Raw genomic sequence first — 23355 nt, 5'->3', positions numbered from 1 at the left:
CAGTAGAGTTCAACATTCAGGCGATCCTATAACAATATGTTATCACATTTCTAACAGGGAGGAATTGATGGAAGTGACTCTCCCGTGCCTCTAACAGCCTATGTGATGATTGCTCTCCTTGAGGCGAATGACAAGTCATGCAGCCAGGCCGACTGTTTGGCTGCCCAGTGTCTACAAGCAGACTCCTCCTCTGACCCCTACGTTATGGCGCTCAAAGCCTATGCTTTCGCCTTGGCTAAGCTTCCTGAAGCCGAAGTAATTCTCCAGAAATTGCTGGAACAAGCTGTTGTGACAAAGAACTCCACTCACTGGGAGCTGCCCAAGGGACCAGGTATAGTCGGGGGGAAGAAGGGTATAAGGTGTTACCTTAGTAAGTGCGTAAGCACTATATTTATTTCCTCTTTAACTTTGCTTTCGACTGAATAATCATGCTGGTTGTACTGACAAGTAGTTATGGTTATAATTTTAGGCGAGCTTGATAGGCCTTAAATAAAGCTAAAATACAAAACAATATTGAGATGAATGTCATTCATTATTGTTTTATTAAATGCAACTCCTAGAATAATTTATATTTGAAAATAAACACAGGTAAATCAATATAAATATATCTAATCAAAGAACCCGTGTATTGTGGCTTGATATTTGCAGCCTAATCAAAATATTCACGTAATAAATTTTGTTCGGTTAAAAAGAAGTTTTAAATATAATTTTAGTTTTAAGATGATTGTTTACAGCATTTATTTTAATTTATTTTACATTTCATTCACGTAGACCATCAGAGCCTCGAACCAAATGCCACAAAAGCAGACAACTTTAGTTCTACCAACCAGGCTACAAGCACCACAACTGGTATCTGACTGAGAAACCAGCTGTCTCTCTGAGCTCCTCCCTTATTGTGGGTGCTCGTAGCTTGGTTGGTAGAACAAGTCTTCTGCTTTGTTGGTTCTGGGTTCGAGGCTCTGATGGGCAAAGCGAAAAAAAAATTATTATCTACGTGTCTTGTGGTCAGGGATATATTTTTCCTGTGTCCAAATGATTGATATGTTTCATACAACAATTACTTATTGTATAATCAGGCAAGACGAAGGCTGTAGGGGTGGAAACAGCTGGCTACGCCATCATGGCCATGATGACCCTTGACCCTAAACAATACGAGCAGCAGGCTAGGAAGGTGGTCAAGTGGATCACGGCGCAGAGGAATGGCCAAGGAGGATTCTATTCCACACAGGTAATATTCTCCTTCATTACCCACATGCCTTGCCTATACATCCATCGTCGTTACCCAACATGTCTTGCCTATACAACCATCGTCGTTACCCAACATGTCTTGCCTATACAACCATCGTCGTTACCCAACATGTCTTGCCTATACATCCATCGTCGTTACCCAACATGTCTTGCCTATACAACCATCGTCGTTACCCACATGTCTTGCCTATACAACCATCATTGTTACCCACATGTCTTGCCTATACAACCATCATTGTTACCCACATGTCTTGCCTATACAACCATCATTGTTACCCACATGTCTTGCCTATACAACCATCATTGTTACCCACATGTCTTGCCTATACATCCATCGTCGTTACCCACATGTCTTGCCTATACAACCATCATAGTGACTCAACATGTCTTGCCTATACAACCATCATTGTTACCTACATGTCTTGCCTATACATCCATCATTGTTACCCAACATGTCTTGCCTATACAACCATCATAGTGACTCAACATGTCTTGCCTATACAACCAACCATTTTATTGCATGGAAATTTAGCAGAATTTTGTTTACTTTCATGTTCTTTAGCAATAGAAGAACTCGTATGATTTCTTTTGAACAAAAGAAATGCTGATATGAAAGAAACTGACAAAGAAATATACACAAGTTGAGCACTGTGGAGCGGAAAAACATATTTCTGGGCGGTCCTCTATGTAGCAGCCCAGTATAATAAGTCCTTGTACCACAGAACCTCCAGTATATTAAGACTTTGTACCACAGAACTCCCAGTGTATTAATTAAGTTCTTGTATCACAGAACCCCCAGTGTATTAAGTCCTTGTACCACAGAACTCCCTGTGTATTAAGTCCTTGTTCCACAGAACTCCCATTGTATTAAGCACTTGTACCACAGAACCCCCCAGTGTATTAATCCCTAGTGCCACAGAACCCCCAGTGTATTAAGTCCTTATACCACAGAACCCCCAGTGTATTAAGTCCTTGTTCCACAGTCCCCGCGAGCTCCAGATGTTAAGGCGCAGTAGACGGCTGTCTGGTGTTGCTCCCTCGGTGGTGGTAGTGGCGGAGTCTGAGCCTTGCCTTTATTCTGCGGTTTCCTTCATGTGTTTTAGGGATGTGTTAGGATAAGTGGAAGCCACTGTTTTGTGCTGCTTTTCTGTCTTCTTCCCGTTATTTGTGTTTAGAGTTAGATTTGTAACCTTAAATAAGGAAATCAGGGGTCTGGTGTTACTGGCGGTGGGACTCGAGTGCTTCACTATAGTCTTGATGGTTGCCATGTTTCATGAGGGGCCCCTTACATTCTGACCTGCCACCGGTAGTTGACTTTTGGAGTTCTTTATCCATGCTCTCCTCTTAAGTGGAGTAGGAAACTCGTTCGTTATTCACGTGTTGCCTGCCATGTTTTGTGAAATATATGATCTATTCTCAGGTTATCTTGAGATGATTTCGTTGCTTAGCGTCCCCGCTCCCCGGTCCTCAACCAGGCCTCCTTTTTGTTACACATCCCCAGGAAACAACCCGTAGCAGGTGTCTAACTCCCAGGTACTTATTTATTGCTAGGTAACAGGGGCATCTGGGAGATAGAAACATTTTGCCCATTTGTCTCCACCTCCACCGGGATCGAACCCGGAACCTCAGGACTACGAATCCGAAGTGCTGTCCACCCAGCTGTCAGGTGCCTGACAGGCATAATGGCGCCCTGATAGCTAGGCATGATGTAGGCATAAAGTTTATACCGAAGTTGTGTGAAAGTGTTATACGACAATGAGTACTGGGAAGACGGGATACCACGAGTGTAACTCTCCTCCTGGAATTACACTTAGATAATTATCCCGTCCACTGGTTGGTGTTCACTGTTACTTGGATTTCTCGCTGAGTATACAGATAAAATATCAGCCCCTTCGACTCCTGTCTGGGTCCTCGCTTCAGGTGTGGGTGTTGCCTGTACCTGGGATGTCTCGTCACACACAGGCAGGACTAGCCTTGTTGCAGGTGGTGCTTCAGGTGTGTGTGTTGCCTGTACTCGGGACGTGACGGGCGCACCACATCTCCTCACATGTCTAGAATAACTGTAAACAATACTAAAGAGGTCCCTCTATTCTACTAATTAAATTTACATAATGGAGCGGTACTTGGGGATGTGGCAACAGTGAGAAGTTGGCCGTATTTTGTGAGTTGTGTTGCTGAGACAACACTAGCTCCTTGTCTTGATAGTGTTTAGGTGAAAAACGTTTAAGGTTGACTGCAAAACATGTTTGTATGAACAAGATGGATATTACATTTGTGAAATTTGTCTGCATATTAAAAACGAATGGAACCTTAGCTAATTAAGAAATTAATATTGCTAACCAAATGTAAGAGTTAGGGTAGTTTGATGGTGAGAGCTGTGGGTTAGGTAATATGAGAAACACAAGTACTTTGAGAATATCAGCATGAAGAGGGGATTGTGCGAAGCAAGTGATTGACATTACACAATACTTGCACCTGTACATATATTACTTGTAATTGTTCAACGGAATTATGTTTACTGAAACTTTTCCAAATCTATGGTGTTGAATCTGAAACTGATACATAGGTACACAATGAAACATATTTTCAGTTAAAGGAAGCATCGTGAATGTTAGGGGAAAATCATAATTGAAAAAGTCTTTGCTAACAGGACGTTTTGTGCCCAATACGCAGGATACGGTGGTGGCCCTCCAGGCGCTGGCACTGTACGAGACCCACTTGTACCAGGGACCTCTGAACGTGGTGGCAACGGTGACAGCTAGCGGCCTGGCACACCCCTTCACCGTCACCGACGACAACAAACTGCTGCAGCAGTTGGTAAAGCTGCCCACTGTTCCCACCAAGGTCTCCATCACTATGGAGGGCCAGGGATGTGCTGTCTTGCAGGTGAGCTTACTCTGTTAGTCTTTCTGTGTACGTGTGTTTGTGGCTGTGTGAGTGTATGTGTATGTGCGTGTATCTGTCGCTGTGTGAGTGTATGTGTGTGCATGTGTCTGTGTACGTGTGTCTGTCGCTGTGTGAGTGTATGTCAGTGCGTGTGTACGTATGTCTGTGGTTGTGTGTGCGTGTGACTGTGGCTGTGTGTGCGTATGTGTGTGTGCGTGTGTCTGTCGCTGTGTGAGTGTATGTGTGTGCATGTGTCTGTGTACGTGTGCTTGTGGCTGTGTGAGTGTGTCTGTCGCTGTGTGAGTGTATGTGTGAGTGTGTCTGTGTACGTGTGTTTGTGGCTGTGTGAGTGTATGTGTGTGTGTGTGTGTCTGTCGCTGTGTGAGTGTATGTCAGTGCGTGTGTACGTGTGTCTGTGGTTGTGTGTGCGTGTGTCTGTCACTGTGTGAGTGTATGTCTGTGCGTGTGTACGTGTGTCTGTGGTTGTGTGTGCGTGTGTCTGTGGTTGTGTGAGTGTATGTGTGTGTACGTGTGTCTGTGGTTGTGTGTGCGTATGTGTGTGTGTGTGTCTGTCGCTGTGTGAGTGTATGTCAGTGCGTGTGTACGTGTGTCTGTGGTTGTGTGTGCGTGTGTCTGTGGTTGTGTGAGTGTATGTCTGTGCGTGTGTACGTGTGTCTGTGGTTGTGTGTGCGTGTGTCTGTGGTTGTGTGAGTGTATGTGTGTGTACGTGTGTCTGTGGTTGTGTGTGCGTATGTGTGTGTGTGTGTCTGTCGCTGTGTGAGTGTATGTCAGTGCGTGTGTACGTGTGTCTGTGGTTGTGTGTGTGTGTGTACTCACCTAGTTGTACTCACCTAGTTGTGCTTGCGGGGGTTGAGCTCTGGCTCTTTGGTCCCGCCTCTCAACTGTCAATCAACAGGTGTACAGGTTCCTGAGCCTATTGGGCTCTATCATATCTACACTTGAAACTGTGTATGGAGTCAGCCTCCACCACATCACTTCCGAATGCATTCCATTTGTCAACCACTCTGACACTAAAAAAGTTCTTTCTAATATCTCTGTGGCTCATTTGGGCACTCAGTTTCCACCTCTGTCCCCTAGTGCGTGTGCCCCTTGTGTTAAACAGCCTGTCTTTATCAACCCTGTCAATTCCCTTGAGGATCTTGAATATGGTGATCATGTCCCCCCTAACTCTTCTGTCTTCCAACGAAGTGAGGTTTAATTCCCGTAGTCTCTCCTCGTAGCTCATACCTCTCAGCTCGGGTACTAGTCTGGTGGCAAACCTTTGAACCTTTTCCATTTTAGTCTTATGCTTGACTAGATATGGACTCCATGTTGGAGCCGCATACTCCAGGATTGGTCTGACATATGTGGTATATGATGTTCTGAAAGATTCCTTACACAAGTTTCTAAAGGCCGTTCTTATGTTAGCCAACCTGGCATATGCTGCTGCTGTTATCCTCTTGATATGAGCATCAGGGGACAGGTCTGGCGTGATATCAACCCCCAGGTCTTTCTCTCTCTCGGACTCTTGAAGTATTTCATCTCCCAAGTGATACCTTGTATCTGGTCTCCTGCTTCCTACCCCTATCTTCATTACATTACATTTGCTTGGATTAAACTCTAACAGTCATTTGTTCGACCATTCCTGCAGCTTGTCCAGGTCTTCTTGAAGCCTCAAGCTGTGTGTCTGTCGCTGTGTGAGTGTATGTGTGTGTACGTGTGTCTGTCGCTGTGTGAGTGTATGTGTGTACGTGTGTCTGTGGCTGTGTGCGTATGTGTGTGCGTGTGTCTGTCGCTGTGTGAGTGTGTGTGTGCGTGTGTCTGTCGCTGTGTGAGTGTATGTGTGTGCGTGTGTCTGTGGCTTTGTGTGCGTATGTGTGTGCATGTGTCTGCCGCTGTGTGAGTGTATGTGTGTGCGTGTACTCACCTATTTGTGCTTGCGGGATCGAGCATTGACTCTTGAATCCCGCTTTTCCAGCCATCGGTTGTTTACAGCAATGACTCTTGTCCCATTTCCCTATCATACCTACTTTTAAAAGTATGAATAGAGTTTGCTTGCACAACCTGTTCCCCAAGTGCATTCCATTTTTCCACTACTCTCACGCTAAAAGAAAACTTCCTAACATCTCTGTGACTCATCTGAGTTTCCAGTTTCCACCCATGCCCCCTTGTTCTGTTATTATTACGTGTGAACATTTCATCTATTTCCACTTTGTCAATTCCCCTAAGTATTTTATATGTTCCTATCATATCACCTCTTTCCCTTCTTTTCTCTTGTGTCGTAAGGTTCAGTTCCCTCAGACGCTCCTCATATCCCATCCCTCGTAACTCTGGGACAAACCTCGTCGCAAACCTCTGAACCTTCTCTAGTTTCTTTATGTGTTTCTTCAGGTGGGGGCTCCATGATGGTGCGGCATACTCTAAGACTGGTCTCACGTAGGCAGTGTAAAGCGCCCTAAAAGCCTCCTCACTTAGATTTCTGAATGAAGTTCTAATTTTCGCCAGTGTAGAGTACGCTGCTGTCGTTATCCTATTTATATGTACCTCAGGAGTTAGATTAGGTGTCACATCCACTCCCAGGTCTCTTTCTCGATTCGTTACAAGTAGGCAGTTCTCCTTCATTGTGTACTGTCCCTTTGGTCGCCTATCACCTGATCCCATTTCCATAAGTTTACATTTACTAGTGTTGAACTCCAGTAGCCATTTCCCTGACCATCTCTGCAACCTGTTTAAGTCCTCTTGGAGGATCCTACAATCCTCATCTGTCACAACTCTTCTCATTAATTTTGCGTCATCCGCAAACATAGACATGTAGGATTCCACTCCTGTAAACATATAATTTACGTAAATTAGAAAGAGGATTGGGCCCAGCACCGATCCTTGAGGTACTCCACTCGTTACTGTTCGCCAGTCCGACTTTTCGCCCCTTACCATTACCCTTTGGCTCCTTCCTGTTAGGTAGTTCTTCACCCATGCTAGGGCCTTTCCGCTTACTCCTGCCTGCCTCTCAAGTTTGTGTACTCCTGCGGTACTGTATCAAAGGCCTTTTGGCAGTCAAGAAATATGCAGTCTGCACAGCCTTCTCTGTACTGCCTTATCCTTGTTACTTTGTCATAGAATTCTAAAAGGTTTGTTAGGCATGATTTACCTGTCCAGAACCCATGTTGGTGCTTGTTTACAAACCCAATGCTCTCCAGGTGCTCAACAAGTCTTAGCCTAATTATTCTTTCAAGTATTTTGCAGGGGATGCTTGTCAGTGATAGTGTGTCTGTGTACGTGTGTCTGTGGCTGTGTGTGCGTATGTGTGTGCATATGTGTGTGCATGTGTCTGTCGCTGTGTGTGCGTAAATCTGTCGCTGTGTGAGTGTATGTCTGTGCGTGTGTCTGTCGCTCTGTGTGCGTATGTCTGTGGCTGCGTGTGTGTATTCACCTAGTTGTGTTTGCGGGGGATGAGCTCTGCTCTTTCGGCCCACCTCTCAGCTGTCAATCAATCAACAGTTACAAACTACTAATATTTTCACACACACACACACACACACACACACACACACACACACACACACACACACACACACACACACACACACACACACACACACACTCACACACACACACACACACACACACACACACACACACACACACACACACACACACACACACAGGGGCCTCGTAGCCTGGTGGATAGCGCGCAGGACTCGTAATTCTGTGGCGCGGGTTCGATTCCCGCACGAGGCAGAAACAAATGGGGAAAGTTTCTTTCACCCTAAGTGCCCCTGTTACCTAGCAGTAAATAGGTACCTGGGAGTTAGTCCGCTGTCACGGGCTGCTTCCTGGGGTGTGTGTGTGTGGTGTGGGGAAAAAAAAAAGTAGTTAGTAAACAGTTGATTGACAGTTGAGAGGCGGGCCGAAAGAGCAAAGATCAACCCCCGCAAAAACACAACTAGTAAACACAACTAGTAAACACACACACACACACACACACACACACACACACACACACACACACACACACACACACACACACACACACACACACACAGAAGAGTAAGGGGAGACATGATCACTACCTACAAAATCCTCATGGAAATTGACAGGGTAGCTAAGGATAAACTGTTTAACACAGGTGGTACACGAACAAGGGGACACATGTGAAAACTGAATGTCAGAGTGAGTGACAAATGGAATGCATTAAGAAGTGATGTGGTGGAAGTTGACTCCATACACAGTTTCAAGTGTAGATATGATAGAGTCCAATAGGCTAAGGAACCTGTACACCTGTTGATTGACGGTTGAGAGGCGGGTCTAAAGAGCCAGAGCTCAACCCCCGCAAGCACAATTAGGTGAGTACAATTAGGTGAGTACACACACACACACACACACACACACACACACACACACACACACACACACACACACACACACACACACACACACACACACACACACACACACACAGGGACTTCGTGACAAATCGCCAACATGGATTCAGGGAGGATAAATCTTGCCTTACAGGCTTGATAGAATTCTACGATCAGGTGACACAGATTAAGCAAGAAAGAGAGGGCTGGGCGGACTGCATTTTCTTGGATTGTCGGAAAGCCTTTGACACAGTACCGCATAAGAGGCTGGTACATAAGCTGGAGAGACAGGCAGGTGTAGCTGGTAAGGTGCTCCAGTGGATAAGGGAGTATCTAAGCAACAGGAAGCAGAGAGTTACGGTGAGGGGTGAGACCTCCGATTGGCGTGAAGTCACCAGTGGAGTCCCACAGGGCTCTGTACTCGGTCCTATCTTGTTTCTGATATATGTAAATGATCTCCCGGAGGGTATCGATTCATTTCTCTCAATGTTTGCGGACGATGCTAAAATTATGAGAAGGATTAAAACAGAAGAGGACTGTTTGAGGCTTCAAGAAGACCTAGACAAGCTGAAGGAATGGTCGAACAAATGGTTGTTAGAGTTTAACCCAACCAAATGTAATGTAATGAAGATAGGTGTAGGGAGCAGGAGGCCAGATACAAGGTATCATCTGGGAGAGGAAATTCTTCAGGAGTCAGAGAAGGAAAAAGACTTGGGGGTTGATATCACGCCAGACCTGTCTCCTGCAGCACATATCAAGCGGATAACATCAGCGGCATATGCCAGGCTGGCCAACATACGAACGGCATTCAGAAACTTGTGTAAAGAATCATTCAGAACTTTGTATACCACATATGTCAGGCCAATCCTGGAGTATGCAGCCCCAGCATGGAGTCCATATCTAGTCAAGGATAAGACTAAACTGGAAAAGGTTCAAAGGTTTGCCACCAGACTAGTACCCGAGCTGAGAGGTATGAGCTACGAGGAGAGACTACGGGAATTAAACCTCACTTCGCTGGAAGACAGAAGAGTTAGGGGCGACATGATCACCACATTCAAGATTCTAAAGGGGATTGATAGGGTAGATAAAGACAGTCTATTTAACACAAGGGGAACACGCACAAGGGGACACAGGTGGAAACTGAGTGCCCAAATGAGCCACAGAGATATTAGAAAGAACTTTTTTAGTGTCAGAGTGGTTGACAAATGGAATGCATTAGGAAGTGATGTGGTGGAGGCTGACTCCATACACAGTTTCAAGTGTAGATATGACAGAGCCCGATAGGCTCATGAATCTGTACACCTGTTGATTGACGGTTGAGAGGCGGGACCAAAGAGCCAGAGCTCAACCCCCTCAAACACAACTAGGTGAGTACAACTAGGTGAGTACACACACACAATACACACATTAACTGGTAGGGCGCTCCAGTGGATAAGGGAGTACCTAAGCAATAGGAAGCAGAGAGTTACAGTGAGGGGGTGAGACCTCAGATTGGCGCGAAGTCACCAGTGGAGTCCTACAGGGCTCTGTACTTGGACCTATCCTGTTTCTGATAAAGGTAAATGATCTCCCAGATGGTATAGACTCATTCCTCTCAATTTTTACTGACGACACCAAAATTATGAGAAGGATTAAGAAAGAGGAGGACAGCTTGAGGCTTCAAGAAGACCTGGACAAGCTGCAGGAATGGTCGAACAAATGGTTGTTAAAGTTTAACCCAAGCAAATGTAATGTAATGAAGATAGGGGTAGGATGCAGGAGACCAGATACAAGGTACCATTTGGGAGATGAAATACTTCAAGAGTCAGAGAGAGAGAGAAAGACCTGGGGGTTGATATCACGCCAGACCTGTCCCCTGAAGCTCATATCAAGAGGATAACATCAGCAGCATATGCCAGGATGGCTAACTTAAGAACGGCCTTTAGAAACTTGTGTAAAGAATCTTTCAGAACATTATATACCACATATGTCAGACCAATCCTGGAGTATGCGGCTCCAGCATGGAGTCCATATCTAGTCAAGCATAAGACTAAACAGGAAAAGGTTCAAAGGTTTGCCACCAGACTAGTACCCGAGCTGAGAGGTATGAGCTACGAGGAGAGAGACTACGGGAATTAAACCTCACTTCGTTGGAAGACAGAAGAGTTATGGGGGACATGATCACCATATTCAAGATTCTCAAGGGAATCGACAGGGTTGATAAAAACAGGCTGTTTAACACAAGGGGCACACGCACTAGGGGACACAGGTGGAAACTGAGTGCCCAAATGAGCCACAGAGATATTAGAAAGAACTTTTTTAGTGTCAGAGTGGTTGACAAATGGAATGCATTAGGAAGCGATGTGGTGGAGGCTGACTCCATACACAGTTTCAAGTGTAGATATGATAGAATCCAATAGGCTCAGGAACCTGTACATCTGTTGATTGACGGTTGAGAGGCGGGACCAAAGAGCCAGAGCTCAACCCCCGCAAGCACAACTAGGTGAGTACAACTAGGTGAGTACACACACACACACACACACACACACACACACACACACACACACACACACACAGGAAGCAGCCCGTACCAGCTGTCTAACTCCCAGGTACCTATTTACTGCTAGGTAACAGGGGAATCAGGGTGAAAGAAACTTTGCCATTTGTTTCTGCCATCACTGGGGATCGAACCCGGACCCTAGAATTACGAGTCCAGAGCGCTGTCTACTCAGCTATCAGGCCCCCGCGATAGTTGTACTCACCTAGTTGTGCCTACGGGGGTTGAGCTTTGGCTCTTCGGTCCCGCCTCTCAACTGTCAGTCAACTGGTGTACAAATTCCTGAGCCTACTGGGCTCTATCATATCTACATTTGAAACTGTATGGAGTCAGCCTCCACCACATCACTGCCTAATGCATTTTATTTACTAACTACTCTGACACTGAAAAAGTTCTTTCTAATGTCTCTGTGGCTCATTTGGGTACTCAGCTTCCACCTGTGTCCCCTTGTGCGTGCACCATCCCATGTTAAATAATCTATCTCTGTCTACCCGGTCAATTCCCCTTAGAATCTTGTATGTGGTGATCATGTCTCCCCGAGCTCTTCTGTCTTCCAGCGACGTGAGGTGCAGTTCCCTCAGCCTTTCCTCGTAACTCATGCCTCTTAGTTCTCGGATTAGTCTAGTGACATACCTCTGAACTTTTTCCAGTTTCATCCAAGGTACATGCTCCATGCTGGGGCCGCATACTTCAGGAATGGTCTTACATATGTAGTATACAAGGTTCTGAAAGAGTCCTTACACAAGTTTCTGAAGGCAGTTCTGATGTTAGCCAGCCTCGCATACGCTGCCGATGTTATTCTTTTGATGTGGGCTTCAGGAGACAGGTTTAGTGTGATATCAACTCCTAGATCTTTCTGTCCGTTTCATGAAGGACTTCATCTCCCATTCTGTATCATGTGTCTGGTCTCCTATTTCCTCCCCCTAGTTTCATTACCTTACATTTACCTGGTTTGAAGTGTATGTGGCTGCGTGTGTATATGTCTGTGATTGGGTATGCGTATGTCTTTGGCTGTGTGTGCGTGTGTATGTGCATGTGTGTACTCACCTATTTATACTCACCTACTTGTACTCACCTATTTGTGCTCACCTATTTGTGCCTGCAGGATCGAGTATTGACTCTTGGATCCCGCCTTTCTAGCCATCGGTTGTTTACAGCAATGACTTCTGTCCCATTTCCCTATCATACCTAGTGTTAAAATTATGAATACAGTTTGCTTCCACAACCTGCTCCTTAAGAACATTCCATTTTCCCACTACTCTCACGCTAGAAGTATACTTCCTAACATCTCTGTGACTCATCTGATTTTCCAGCTTCCACCCATGTCCCCTCGTTCTGTAACTATTACGTGGGAACATTTCATCTATTTCCACTTTGTCAATTCCCCTAAATATTTTCTACGTTCCTATCGTATCCCCCTTCTCCCTTCTTTTTTCTAGTGTCATAAGGCTCAGTTCCTTCAGGCGCTCTTCATACCCCATTCCTCTTAACGCTGGAACGAGCCTCGTCGCAAACTTCCAGTTTCCTTACGTGTTTCTTCAGGTGGGGACTCCATGATGGCATAGCATACTCTAAGATTGGTCTCACGTACCAATGGGGCGCCTGACAGCTGGGTGGACTTCGCTTCGGATTCGTAGTCCTGAGGTTCCGGGTTCGATCCCCGGTGGAGGCAGCGACAAATGGGCAAAAAGTTTCTTTCACCCTGATGCCCCCTGTTGCCTAGCAGTGAATAGGTACCTGGGTGTTAGACAGCTGCTACGGGCTGCTTCCTGGGGGTGGATGCCTGGTCGAGGACCAGGCCGCAGGGACACTAAGCCCTGAAATCATCTCAAGATAACCTCAAGATAACGTAGGCAGTGAAAAGTGCCCTAAAAGCCTTCTCGCTTAGGTTTCTGAATGATGTTCTAACTTTTGCCAGTGTAGAGTACGCTGCTGTCATATGGGTGTGCATATGTCTTTGGTTGCGTGTGCGTATGTCTGTGGCTGTGTGCTCACAGCGATAGAAGCAAGCTTAATATTCATTGTAGGTACATTGCTTGAAATTATAATCACAAAATTCATTTGTGTGTCTTTAAAAACATAAATTAATAAATGAAACACAATGTAGTTTCACTAAGAACAGACCATGTTTCGCTAAATTACTTTCACTCTTGTTTTGTTTATTTTTAGCAGTTTATTACAAAGAATATCTGGGGGGGGGTCATGGTTAGTATATATTTAAAGCCAAACAATTTGTATATAAATGTATGATTTATGCAGTACAGTTTTGGTCATCATACTTTAGGATTAACATTAATTCACTTAAACGAGTTCAGCGAAGGATAACTAAGTTTATCCCACAAACTAGAAACATTCCATATTCAGAAAGGTTGAAAAACTTAGTTTACATTCGGTAGAAAAGTGAAGAGTTAAGAGTGACAGAAATGAATGGGCGTAACAAGGAGGATTGTAATAAGCTATTAAATATATCAACGCAAAATAGAACACGAAATAATGGATATAAATTGAATGGGTTTAAATTTATAAAAGACCTGGGTAAATACTAGTTTGAAAACAGAGTTGTTGATTTGTGGAACAAAGTACCAGGTTACATATTAGACGTGGGATCCCTTGATGGTTTCAAGCGTAGGATAGACATAGATAGAAGAGGTTGGGTGAATATAAACAGGAGCTGCCACGAGTGAGGCAATAGTCCTTCTGCAACGTCCTTAATTCTTGTTCTCATGTTCATAAAGGTGGTATTGACTGTCAGCTTCTCATGGTGGAAGTTGGCGTGTATGAGGCCAAAGGTTCATAAAGGTGGTATTGACTGCCAGCTTCTCATGGTGGAAGTTGGCGTGTACGAGGCCAAAGGTTCATAAAGGTGGTATTGACTGCCAGCTTCTCATGGTGGAAGTTGGCGTGTAGGAGGCCAAAGGTTCATAAAGGTGGTATTGACTACCAGCTTCTCATGGTGGAAGTTGGCGAGTATGAGGCCAAAGGATCATAAAGGTGGTATTGACTGCCAGCTTCTCATGGTGGAAGTTGGCGAGTATGAGGCCAAAGGATCATAAAGGTGGTATTGACTGCCAGCTTCTCATGGTGGAAGTTGGCGTGTATGAGGCCAAAGGTTCATAAAGGTAGTATTGACTGCCAGCTTCTCATGGTGGAAGTTGGCGAGTACGAGGCCAAAGGTTCATAAAGGTGGTATTGACTGCCAGCTTCTCATGGTGGAAGTTGGCGAGTATGAGGCCAAAGGCAAGCCAAGTAATGAGCTGCGAGATTGTAACAATTGACATGCAGGCTTAGTGCATTCTGATAATTATTGCATTAACAATTTGTTTCAGGCTGTTCTGCGGTACAACATTCCTGAGGCTGAGGCGAGTGACGCCTTCGACATGACCGTCAACACAAACACCGTGCCGGATGACAAGTGCGTCACTAAGCGCATCACTGTGTGCGCCTCCTACCGCCTCCCGGACGGCAAGTCCAATATGGCCGTCATTGAGGTCAATCTCATTTCCGGTTACATCCCAGAGAAAGATGATCTGAAGGAACTTCTTAAAAAGGATAAAAATATAAAGCGATATGATGTAGATGGCAGCAAGATAGCTTTCTATATTGAAGAATTAACTGCTAAAGACACTTGTGCAAACTTCCGTGTAATAAGAGACATAGAGGTGGAGGAGGTCAAGCCCGGCACAGTGCGTCTCTATGACTACTATCAGCCAGAGTTCCAGATCTCAAAGGTCAGTCCATCGTTCCGGGTTGTCTTTCCTTCCTCATCTTTCCTCAACAGCAAAATGCTATTTTTTATTCTGCTAAATATTTATAACTTAAATATAAAAAAATGAAATTAAATGAATTGACTTTCCGATAGAATATAATTTTTTGTAATAATTAAATTTGTCTTATTTAAAATGTATTGCATCACATTTTTATTACTGGAATAGTTTCCAGTTTCAGTACAAATTGATTTTGCTCTGTAGCTTTTGAACTATTCATGTATTCTTTCATAGCACTCCTACGTTATAGCTAGACCGAAATTGTACTTACAGATCTCTTAGAGCTTATGTATAATTATGGGTTGAATGTAACGAAATGGCCCTTTTTGGGCGGCCTAAATAGCTTGCCAGGCCCCGGCACTACTGACCCGTCACACCTCTGGACTTGTTCCCACCCACCCAGACACAGGAAAATAATCTGGTGAGCTCATAGTGGCGATAGGGATCCTAGAGTAACCTCATAATCGGTAAATACAGCCCAGGAAGTACTTGTGAACGAAGACAAATTGGGTGTCATTATGAGAGAGAACAGGAAACAAGGGAAGAAGTTGGTTGCTGAATGCCAACATACTACGAGCCGCCTTAAAGCAGCCCCGAACAACACAGGGAACAACTACAGGAACAGGGAGCAAACGAGGCCGCCCAAACAAGCGAATTTCATGACTTTAAATGTTTGATTTCTGGGCTGGTCTTCGGTAGCTTTCCGGAGCAAATACCCAACAACGCCTTCCAAATACAAATATTTATTCAGGTAAAGTACATACATACAGGGTGAGATACAAAAGTTGATGGATTTATAGATAGAGCTAGTACATACAATGCCTAAAGCCACTATTACGCAAAGCGTTTCGGGCAGACTTAGTGACGAAAACCAACTTTGAGCTGCAAGAGAGAGTTATAAAGAAGCACAAAGATGAAAGGCTGGCCAGTGAGGGGTGAGAGGCCGGGACCACAGAGCTTGGGGGAACGAACAGCTGATAAAGGTATCCCAGGTCCACAGACAAGGCGAGGGACTAGCAATATGCAATAGATAACGAGCAGCCAACACTGTAATAGCGTCTTCAACCCACAGCTCGAAAGTGTACAGCACACAGCTCTAAATATCTTACTATCACACCTAGACAGCGGCTTGTATGAGGGAAAGATTACAACACTGTCTGCAGGTATCAGTATAGTAGAGGACAAGGTCACCTGACACAACCTGACCTATACCCAACATGTAAACATTAGCGCATCAAAAAGTGTGACTGTTATTCTCAAGGACCGACAGACCGTCGCCACACAATTCCTGAACTGACTCTAATTGTTTCAGTGAATATCGTAAATAAAACAATTTATGGTGTTTCACCCCCACAAAGGGAACGAGGAGGAGTAGATGCCCTCTATTAAAACCCTAATCCCCCGTCCTCCACACATAACGGAGGGAGGATGGGTACAAATGTCTTTTATAAAAACCTTGACCCCCCCCCTCCATCAAAAGTTGGGGGGAGGGGGGGTTGATGGGAAACCATCTTGGTGGGGTTTGATGATAGGAAAGTTTGATTCGATGGGAAACGAACTCCCATCGTTTTACAAACACAATGGACGAACTCAGAAGAAGGGACTAGGCTTCTACAATACCGTCACTTACCCCACAAGGATCCACCGCTAATATGTCAGAAACAGCAGAAGTCTGAGGCCAAGGTTGTTTAATAACCCTTATCAAAGGCGGTGGCAGAGGCAAATAAAGATGCCAGCCGATCTCCCAGCCCCAGACAGTAAAACAAAGAATTTAACTCAAGTCAGCATACCAAAACTTCAGGATTCTTAAAAAAGAGGAGGCTCGCCTCCCACAGTGTTGGCCACAATTGAAGACTTGCAAAAGCCAAAACCTTGAGGTGTCTGGATGGAGTACAATAAGTGTCTGATGCTGTCATCCTGGAGGGCGGCTCAGCCAACATAAACAAATAGCAACAACAAATTTTGCTTCCCTGAAAGCTGCAAGCAGCATTAACCGAGTTAATACTGCTTGCAAATCCACAAGGGCCGTGACGAGGATTCGAACCTGCGTCCGGGAGCATCCCAGACACTGCCTTAATCGACTGAGCTACGACAGGGTAAAAGGGTTGAAACCGAAGTTCTACTGAACTTACTGGATTCCATAGCCTCTCCGAGGCACAAACCAGGCTTTTACACAATGCCCCCCACCCCCCTGCACCCGAGCTATGTCAATAGGCTGTTCTCCCTCTTCGCCCTTACATCATCACACTCTGATGCTCCCGGACGCAGGTTCGAATCCTCGTCACGGCCTTTGTGGATTTGTTCATTTGATGCATCACGTTAGTGTGATCTCTGTGTGTGAATTCTGCTTGTATTAACGAATCAAATGATACAGAAAATCCCAAAACATACAAAACATTATTATGAAAAATGTTTGGTTAACCAGCCACCCAATCCCAATGGGAACTATATGGGTGATTCATTAATAAACGTCCAGACGCACCGGACACAAGGGGAGCGTGGGCCAACTCAAGAAAGTACAAACGAGGAAAAAGTAGACGGTGCCACTGATATCAATCCCACGAATCCATATCTTCCACTCAAGTGGAATCGTATAAACGAGCAAGATACATCGTTAAACAAGGCACGACGAAGCACGAATATACTGAAAACAAAACAAAATATGCACACAAGGCACACCTACCTGACTTGTGTTCACTTAATGGAACAACGTCCTGCTCTCTCTTGTCCAAACTGCGTTGTCCATGTCCAGCCTTAAACCTCCTTGTCGATTGCCCTGATTTTCTGGCTGTTCGTGTGTCTTCCTTTCCTAATCTCTCTAGGAGTCGTTGTCTCTGATTACAATCATTGGTGAATTCCATACCATTGATATCGTTCACCTTAGGCCCCTTTTGTTCTCGTATTGGCATCTTGAGTGATATAATGCTCCGTTTGAAAATCTTGCAACACAGACGGTGCTACATTGACTTCTGGCTTGGCGGCTACTTTGATAATTATTTGTGTGCACAAGGACCTTTAGAATCTCCCCTCAACAAGTCTGGGTTGAGGAACCAAGTATTATTCAGACACCGGGGCAACTGAAGCCCACACTATAAGACGATAGCTCTGCTGCAGAAACAGGAAACGAGCTGATGTCAGGGAAGATAAATCTGAAATACATTCAGGGCGAACTACATCCTTCCTACTTCTTTCTTCTTAACTGAACCACAATCGTGAAAAGTAATGACAAATAAACCTAAGGAAGCTATCTGCCCCATACCCCATAAGATAAAGACAATATATGTCCCAAGTAACGTTAACTCCTCCTATGTTAGACAACAATGATGGTCATTACAAAAGAGCGTCTTGGGGCCAGCTATGTGAGTCAGCCGGACTCGCAAGTGAAACAAACACTAAGCTGACTTTAGCTGCCATTTGGTGATGCTCTTGGATACTAATGCATGTTATCTTGACATTTTTTCTATTTTTATTTATAAAACAAATACTTGACAAGGAAAACATTACAACATTAAGGCACCGAAGCACCAAAAGAAAAACCTTACACCAGCACACACCAACCAGCAACATAACACCAAATGACATGCAAGCAACACAAAACAAATACAATACAGATGACACACCAAAGCTGAACATCCGTGAACACAATAAAAACACAGTGGACAATTTTCATAGTGCAAAACGTAAATGAGAATCCATGGAACAAAGCAAAATTCATTAGAAAACACAAATTTAAACTGCACAACCCAGAGGAGGCGCGCCAAGTTACATACATTAAAAACCACACAATGGCGAAAAATTAAACATTTAGAAGCAAAGGTACAAAGTTAAAAAAAGTACAATACACACACACACAACCCATGGAACACCCGGCACACACAGTACAGAAACACGCGATCATTCGACCGGAACACACAGGAAGGGGCCTTGTAGCCTGGTGGATAGCACGCAGGACTCGTAATTCTGTGGCGTGGGTTCGATTCCCGCACGAGGTAGAAACAAATGGGCAAAGTTTCTTTCACCCTGAATGCCCCTATTACCTAGCAGTAAATAGGTACCTGGGAGTTAGTCAGCTGTCACGGGCTGCTTCCTGGGGTGTGTGTGTGTGTGTGGTGTGGAAAAAAAAGTAGTTAGTAAACAGTTGAGAGGCGGGCCGAAAGAGCAAAGCTCATCCCCCGCAAACACAACTAGGTGAAAACAACTAGGTGAAACACAGAACACCATGAGAAACACAACACAGAAGATAAATGTAACACACAAGGAAAACACATTACAGTATGAACAAAGCACAAAAACAATGTACACAAAGGTCTAAACTAGGCAAACAAAACAACCACATAGCAGACAATACAATAAGTTATAAACGTTCCGGGAGCACGTAATGCAAGCACAAAACTACGCATATTTATCGGGAAACTCCTTCTTCGGAAACCGCAAACAGTATGCCTCCCAAACGAGCTTGACATCATCAGACACTGGTCTACGAGGCGATGCACAAGGCTGAGGCATCAGCTCCGGCACCCCATAAACAAAACACTGCACCCTCGGTACCCAAATAGTATAGGGGCACCACGGCACCGGATACACCCAGCTATCCACAGTAAGTTCCAAAGTCTGCGACGCATCGAGCGGGACTCCATTGGCCGATACCACAGGGAGGGGGTGCAGCACGAGGGGTTCGAGCACCAGGGGACGGACAAGGGTAGCCACAGAGGTCCGTATTGATAGTCACACGGTTCTTTATTCCAGAGGGGACCACAGGGGACCACAGGGAATGCACATTTGCCAGGGCCTCTACCACCGGGCATAGGATCAGAGGGCTCCCGGCGCACAGGTTTCGTGAGGACCACCACAAGGTTACGACCACTAGGGGCAACCTCCCAAGGAGGGGAGGCACTAGCAGCAGGCGTCGTAGGCGCCACAGGAGGCCGCACAGGCCCCTCCATCACATCATCCTCCGCAACTTCACACTCTGCAGCCCACCCACGAAGGGGCGACACACTCCTAGTCCTCCGGGAACGCTTGGACAGAGGCCGCTGATCATCCAAACTGTAGCCCGCAGCAAGAGGCATCCCAGTAGAGCCCACGGCTGGCCACAAGTCACTAGGCAACACACGATCCGTAAAAAACATCAGCCTCACCCACAGGGGGTACAGGCCCACACCCTTCAGGCAACACAGGAGCCAGAGACAGGGCCGGCGGAGGCGAAGGAGCCGGCGAAGGCGAGGAAGCCGACAGCGGGGGCGGGTCCGCACCCCCCACCACCCCGACACCCACACCACTAACCGCACTAACTGGAGCGGCACCAATCACCGTAACTGTCCTCTCACAAGGGGTACCATCCACAACTGATACATCCTCACGCTTGGGCAAGGGAGGAAAATCCACTTCATGAAACACATTTACCCGATCATACATCTGAGTGTCGCAGGCAGCAGCCAAATGTCCAACGTGGCCACATTTAAAACACGTCCGAGTCTGCCCACGGTAGGAGAAGCAGACCGTAAAGCCAGCAAGCGCGAGAGAAGAAGGCACATTCCCATGAAGAACCATCTTACCCGTTTTGTAACCATTACCGAGCCCTTTGACGTCCCCGATTGTGTATCTACAAGCACAAATAGAGTCTACACGCCCATACCTGGCAAGAGCCTGACGGAGAAGATCCTCAGACATTTCAAATGGCGCATTCTTAATAGACACGTATGTGTACTCCACACTCAAATTCGTCACAGTCACAGAGCCAAGACCGTTGCTCAGCCCCACCACCTTGTCCTCATACTGGTCGAGAAACCTCCGGAACAAGCCACTCTCGGCGAAGTTCACAACTACTCTGTCGTCACGAACAACCTGTAGACCGACGAGATCTTCCACTTTCATACCCATAACCGCAAACAGAGTGTTGCTGATGACGTCAATATCCACCCGACAGGTAAATGTCAGGCCAGCCGAGTCCTTCCTCCTTAGTGGCGGCACGTAAGTCCCCATACTGAGACTGAAAAACAGTCACCCTGCAGTGGCAAACAACCACCCGTCAGGGCAACCAACAATCACCCAATCGCTGAAAACTCTGATGCAGTGAGGAGTTTGTAAAAAATGGTAGACGTTGCTGTGAAAGGTGAGAAGTAATAGGTGAAAGAGGTGAAACTGGTTCAATAGACTCAACTTTATTATTTATATGGTCGTAGTTTACCACAACCAAAATATTAATATATATTTTCTTCTCTCATTGCAGAGCTACACGCTTCCTCCTCCAACTGAGTGCCGCTAGGACATACACTTCTGATAGTATTCCTAGTATACTAAAATAATGCTAGGATCAATAGCTTGTGTTGGGATAACAACTGATGCTAAGACTGACATTCATTCATTCATAAATTTCTAGAAGATTCCAACGTTGCAAAAGTGGTGGACTATGTTAACGAACACATCCGACTTCATCCTACAGTTATCATCTCTCCGTTATTATCTGTTTGCCTTGCAATAATGTTTGCCTATCATTTTATTACCAATCAAAAGGGACATCTGCCAGTTACTTGTGTATGTATTATCTCATGTCTTTTTTGGTTATTGTGCATTTTAATTTTCCATCGTTAATGAAAAGTCTGTTTACACGTACGTATATCAGCAGTATCAGTTGTGTGTATTCTGAGTGAGAGTAAACATGTGCCTTATTGTTTGCAACTGGAACAATTAAACAGTTTTTGTCAAAAAATAGTATAATCCTTCTCCGGAAATGCCATTTATTATACATAACTCCTCTAGTTTTTGGCAACCACAGCAAGTCTTTCCATTTGCTCCGATCCTGTGCTGTCTTAAACCTTTGCAGGTATAAGGCTAAATATTTGTTGCAGCCAAAATTGAGAATATTGAGATTTGTAGTTTTGTCACTGACCTATAGAGAGAAACCTGGTGTTTCCATCTGTACCAGTGAACTTAATCCTACTTGGAACTTTAGTCGAAATAGTTGATGAAGAGGTATTGTAATTTTAGAGTAAGAGGTACAGATTTTTGGTCAAGACTAACGTCTCTAATTAAACTAATTCATAGAGTATAGTCTCCACAATGTATAATATCGAGCTCATTCGTTCATTGCCTTGTATAGTTAGTTTAAGTTAATAATCCATTGTGTCGGGGGACAGACAGCCAGAGTATATTTATTATATAGGTTTATATCGAGGTCCTCCCCATCCCCCCGGGGTCGAACTACTGACCCTTCCCAAGATGAAGCCCCACAAGAAGCTGACTAACTACTGAGTACCTACTTACTGCTAGGTGAACAGAGTCATTAGGTGATTCTCGGAGTTCCCGATTGTGAGTCGGGAACGAACCCGACTGTACTACCAGGACCCTAAAGTCTCTATCAGGTAAATCAACTTAAAATATTATGCCGAGTGCTATTTTTGCGCATATTTGAAGGTGATTGAACACTGTTTGAAGTTGAGTTTTTATATAGAAATGGAAAAAATAGAAAACAGAGATGTCTTGCATTTTACCCAAATCGACCTCCAGTTTGAAAATACGATGCATATTGGAAATATTACTCCTTACCGTTATATTTTTACTGTAATTCAGGGTGATTGCACATATTTGAAGTTTTAAATTACATCTTTTTATATGGGAAATATGACTATAGGTGAAAATAGAGATTTGTCATATTTTACCCATATTGATCTGAAGTTTCAAAACTATGATGGCTATTTAAAATCTGATGCTTTAGTGCAATTTTTGTAGTGTAATTCAGGGTAGTTGCACACATTTGTAAGTTTCACAATGGATGAGAAGACTTTTTAAAGACAAATGCGATCAGTAATTAAAGGAAAGTTATCTGACTGGAAATGTCCCCAGCGGAGTACCATATAGTTCACTACCAATAGTAATGTGTATTAACTATATAAATGGATATCTGCTAGAGGGCATACAACATTATATGTTTGCAGATGATGCAACATTGGAGTAGAGAGTTTGGGAATTAGAAGACTGTATTGACCTCCAAAATGATCATGACAAAGTGAGTGAGTGTAGCTATACATGGCGAATTGATTATGTATCTCATTCCATTATGTAAACAAATAAAATGGAATGCAGAATAGCGGAAAACAGGCCAAACACAACCTACACATTATGTGAAAAGATAATAAACACCTGTGACAAAGTTTTGGGGTGATTCTGAATAGTAAACATTTTTTTATAATATAAAATTATAAAATAATTACAATAAAAGGAAAGCTACTAAAGAACATTGCGGTACACAAACACCACCAGACACAGTGGGAGAAACAGTGAACCAAACCAAGATACAAACATTCACCATACCAATACACAAAAAATAAAAATACATACACAACGTTAATACAAAACACCGGTTCCAAGGGCACATTAGATAGTTGCGCACTAAATTTACTCCAACCACACAAGTGGAACAAAGATAAGGTACCACAACAACCACACAAGTGGAACACAGATAAGGTACCACAACAACCACACTAGTGGAACACACATAAGGTACCACAACAACCACACTAGTGGAACACATATAAGGTACCACAACAACCACACAAGTGGA

At 44.6% G+C, this 23355-nt stretch overlaps 1 protein-coding gene across 1 annotated transcript in view; it reads left to right on the top strand.

The window, feature by feature from the left end:
* Nucleotides 1-21210, top strand: part of LOC138357698 (alpha-2-macroglobulin-like) — a gene marked incomplete at its 5' end in the record, with an annotated part of 75161 nt that extends 53951 nt beyond the window's left edge. Inside the window, 5 exon segments of the mRNA XM_069314686.1 lie at nt 58-331; nt 1077-1228; nt 3922-4134; nt 14358-14759; nt 21025-21210. Of these exon segments, the coding sequence (XP_069170787.1) occupies nt 58-331; nt 1077-1228; nt 3922-4134; nt 14358-14759; nt 21025-21060 (1077 nt within the window).
* Nucleotides 21211-23355: the final 2145 nt, after the last annotated feature.

The sequence above is a fragment of the Procambarus clarkii genome, chromosome 79, assembly GCF_040958095.1.
Source record: "Procambarus clarkii isolate CNS0578487 chromosome 79, FALCON_Pclarkii_2.0, whole genome shotgun sequence".
NCBI lineage: Eukaryota > Metazoa > Arthropoda > Malacostraca > Decapoda > Cambaridae > Procambarus > Procambarus clarkii.
Note: the sequence above shows the minus strand (reverse complement) of the source record. Positions and strands in the feature narration are given on the sequence as shown.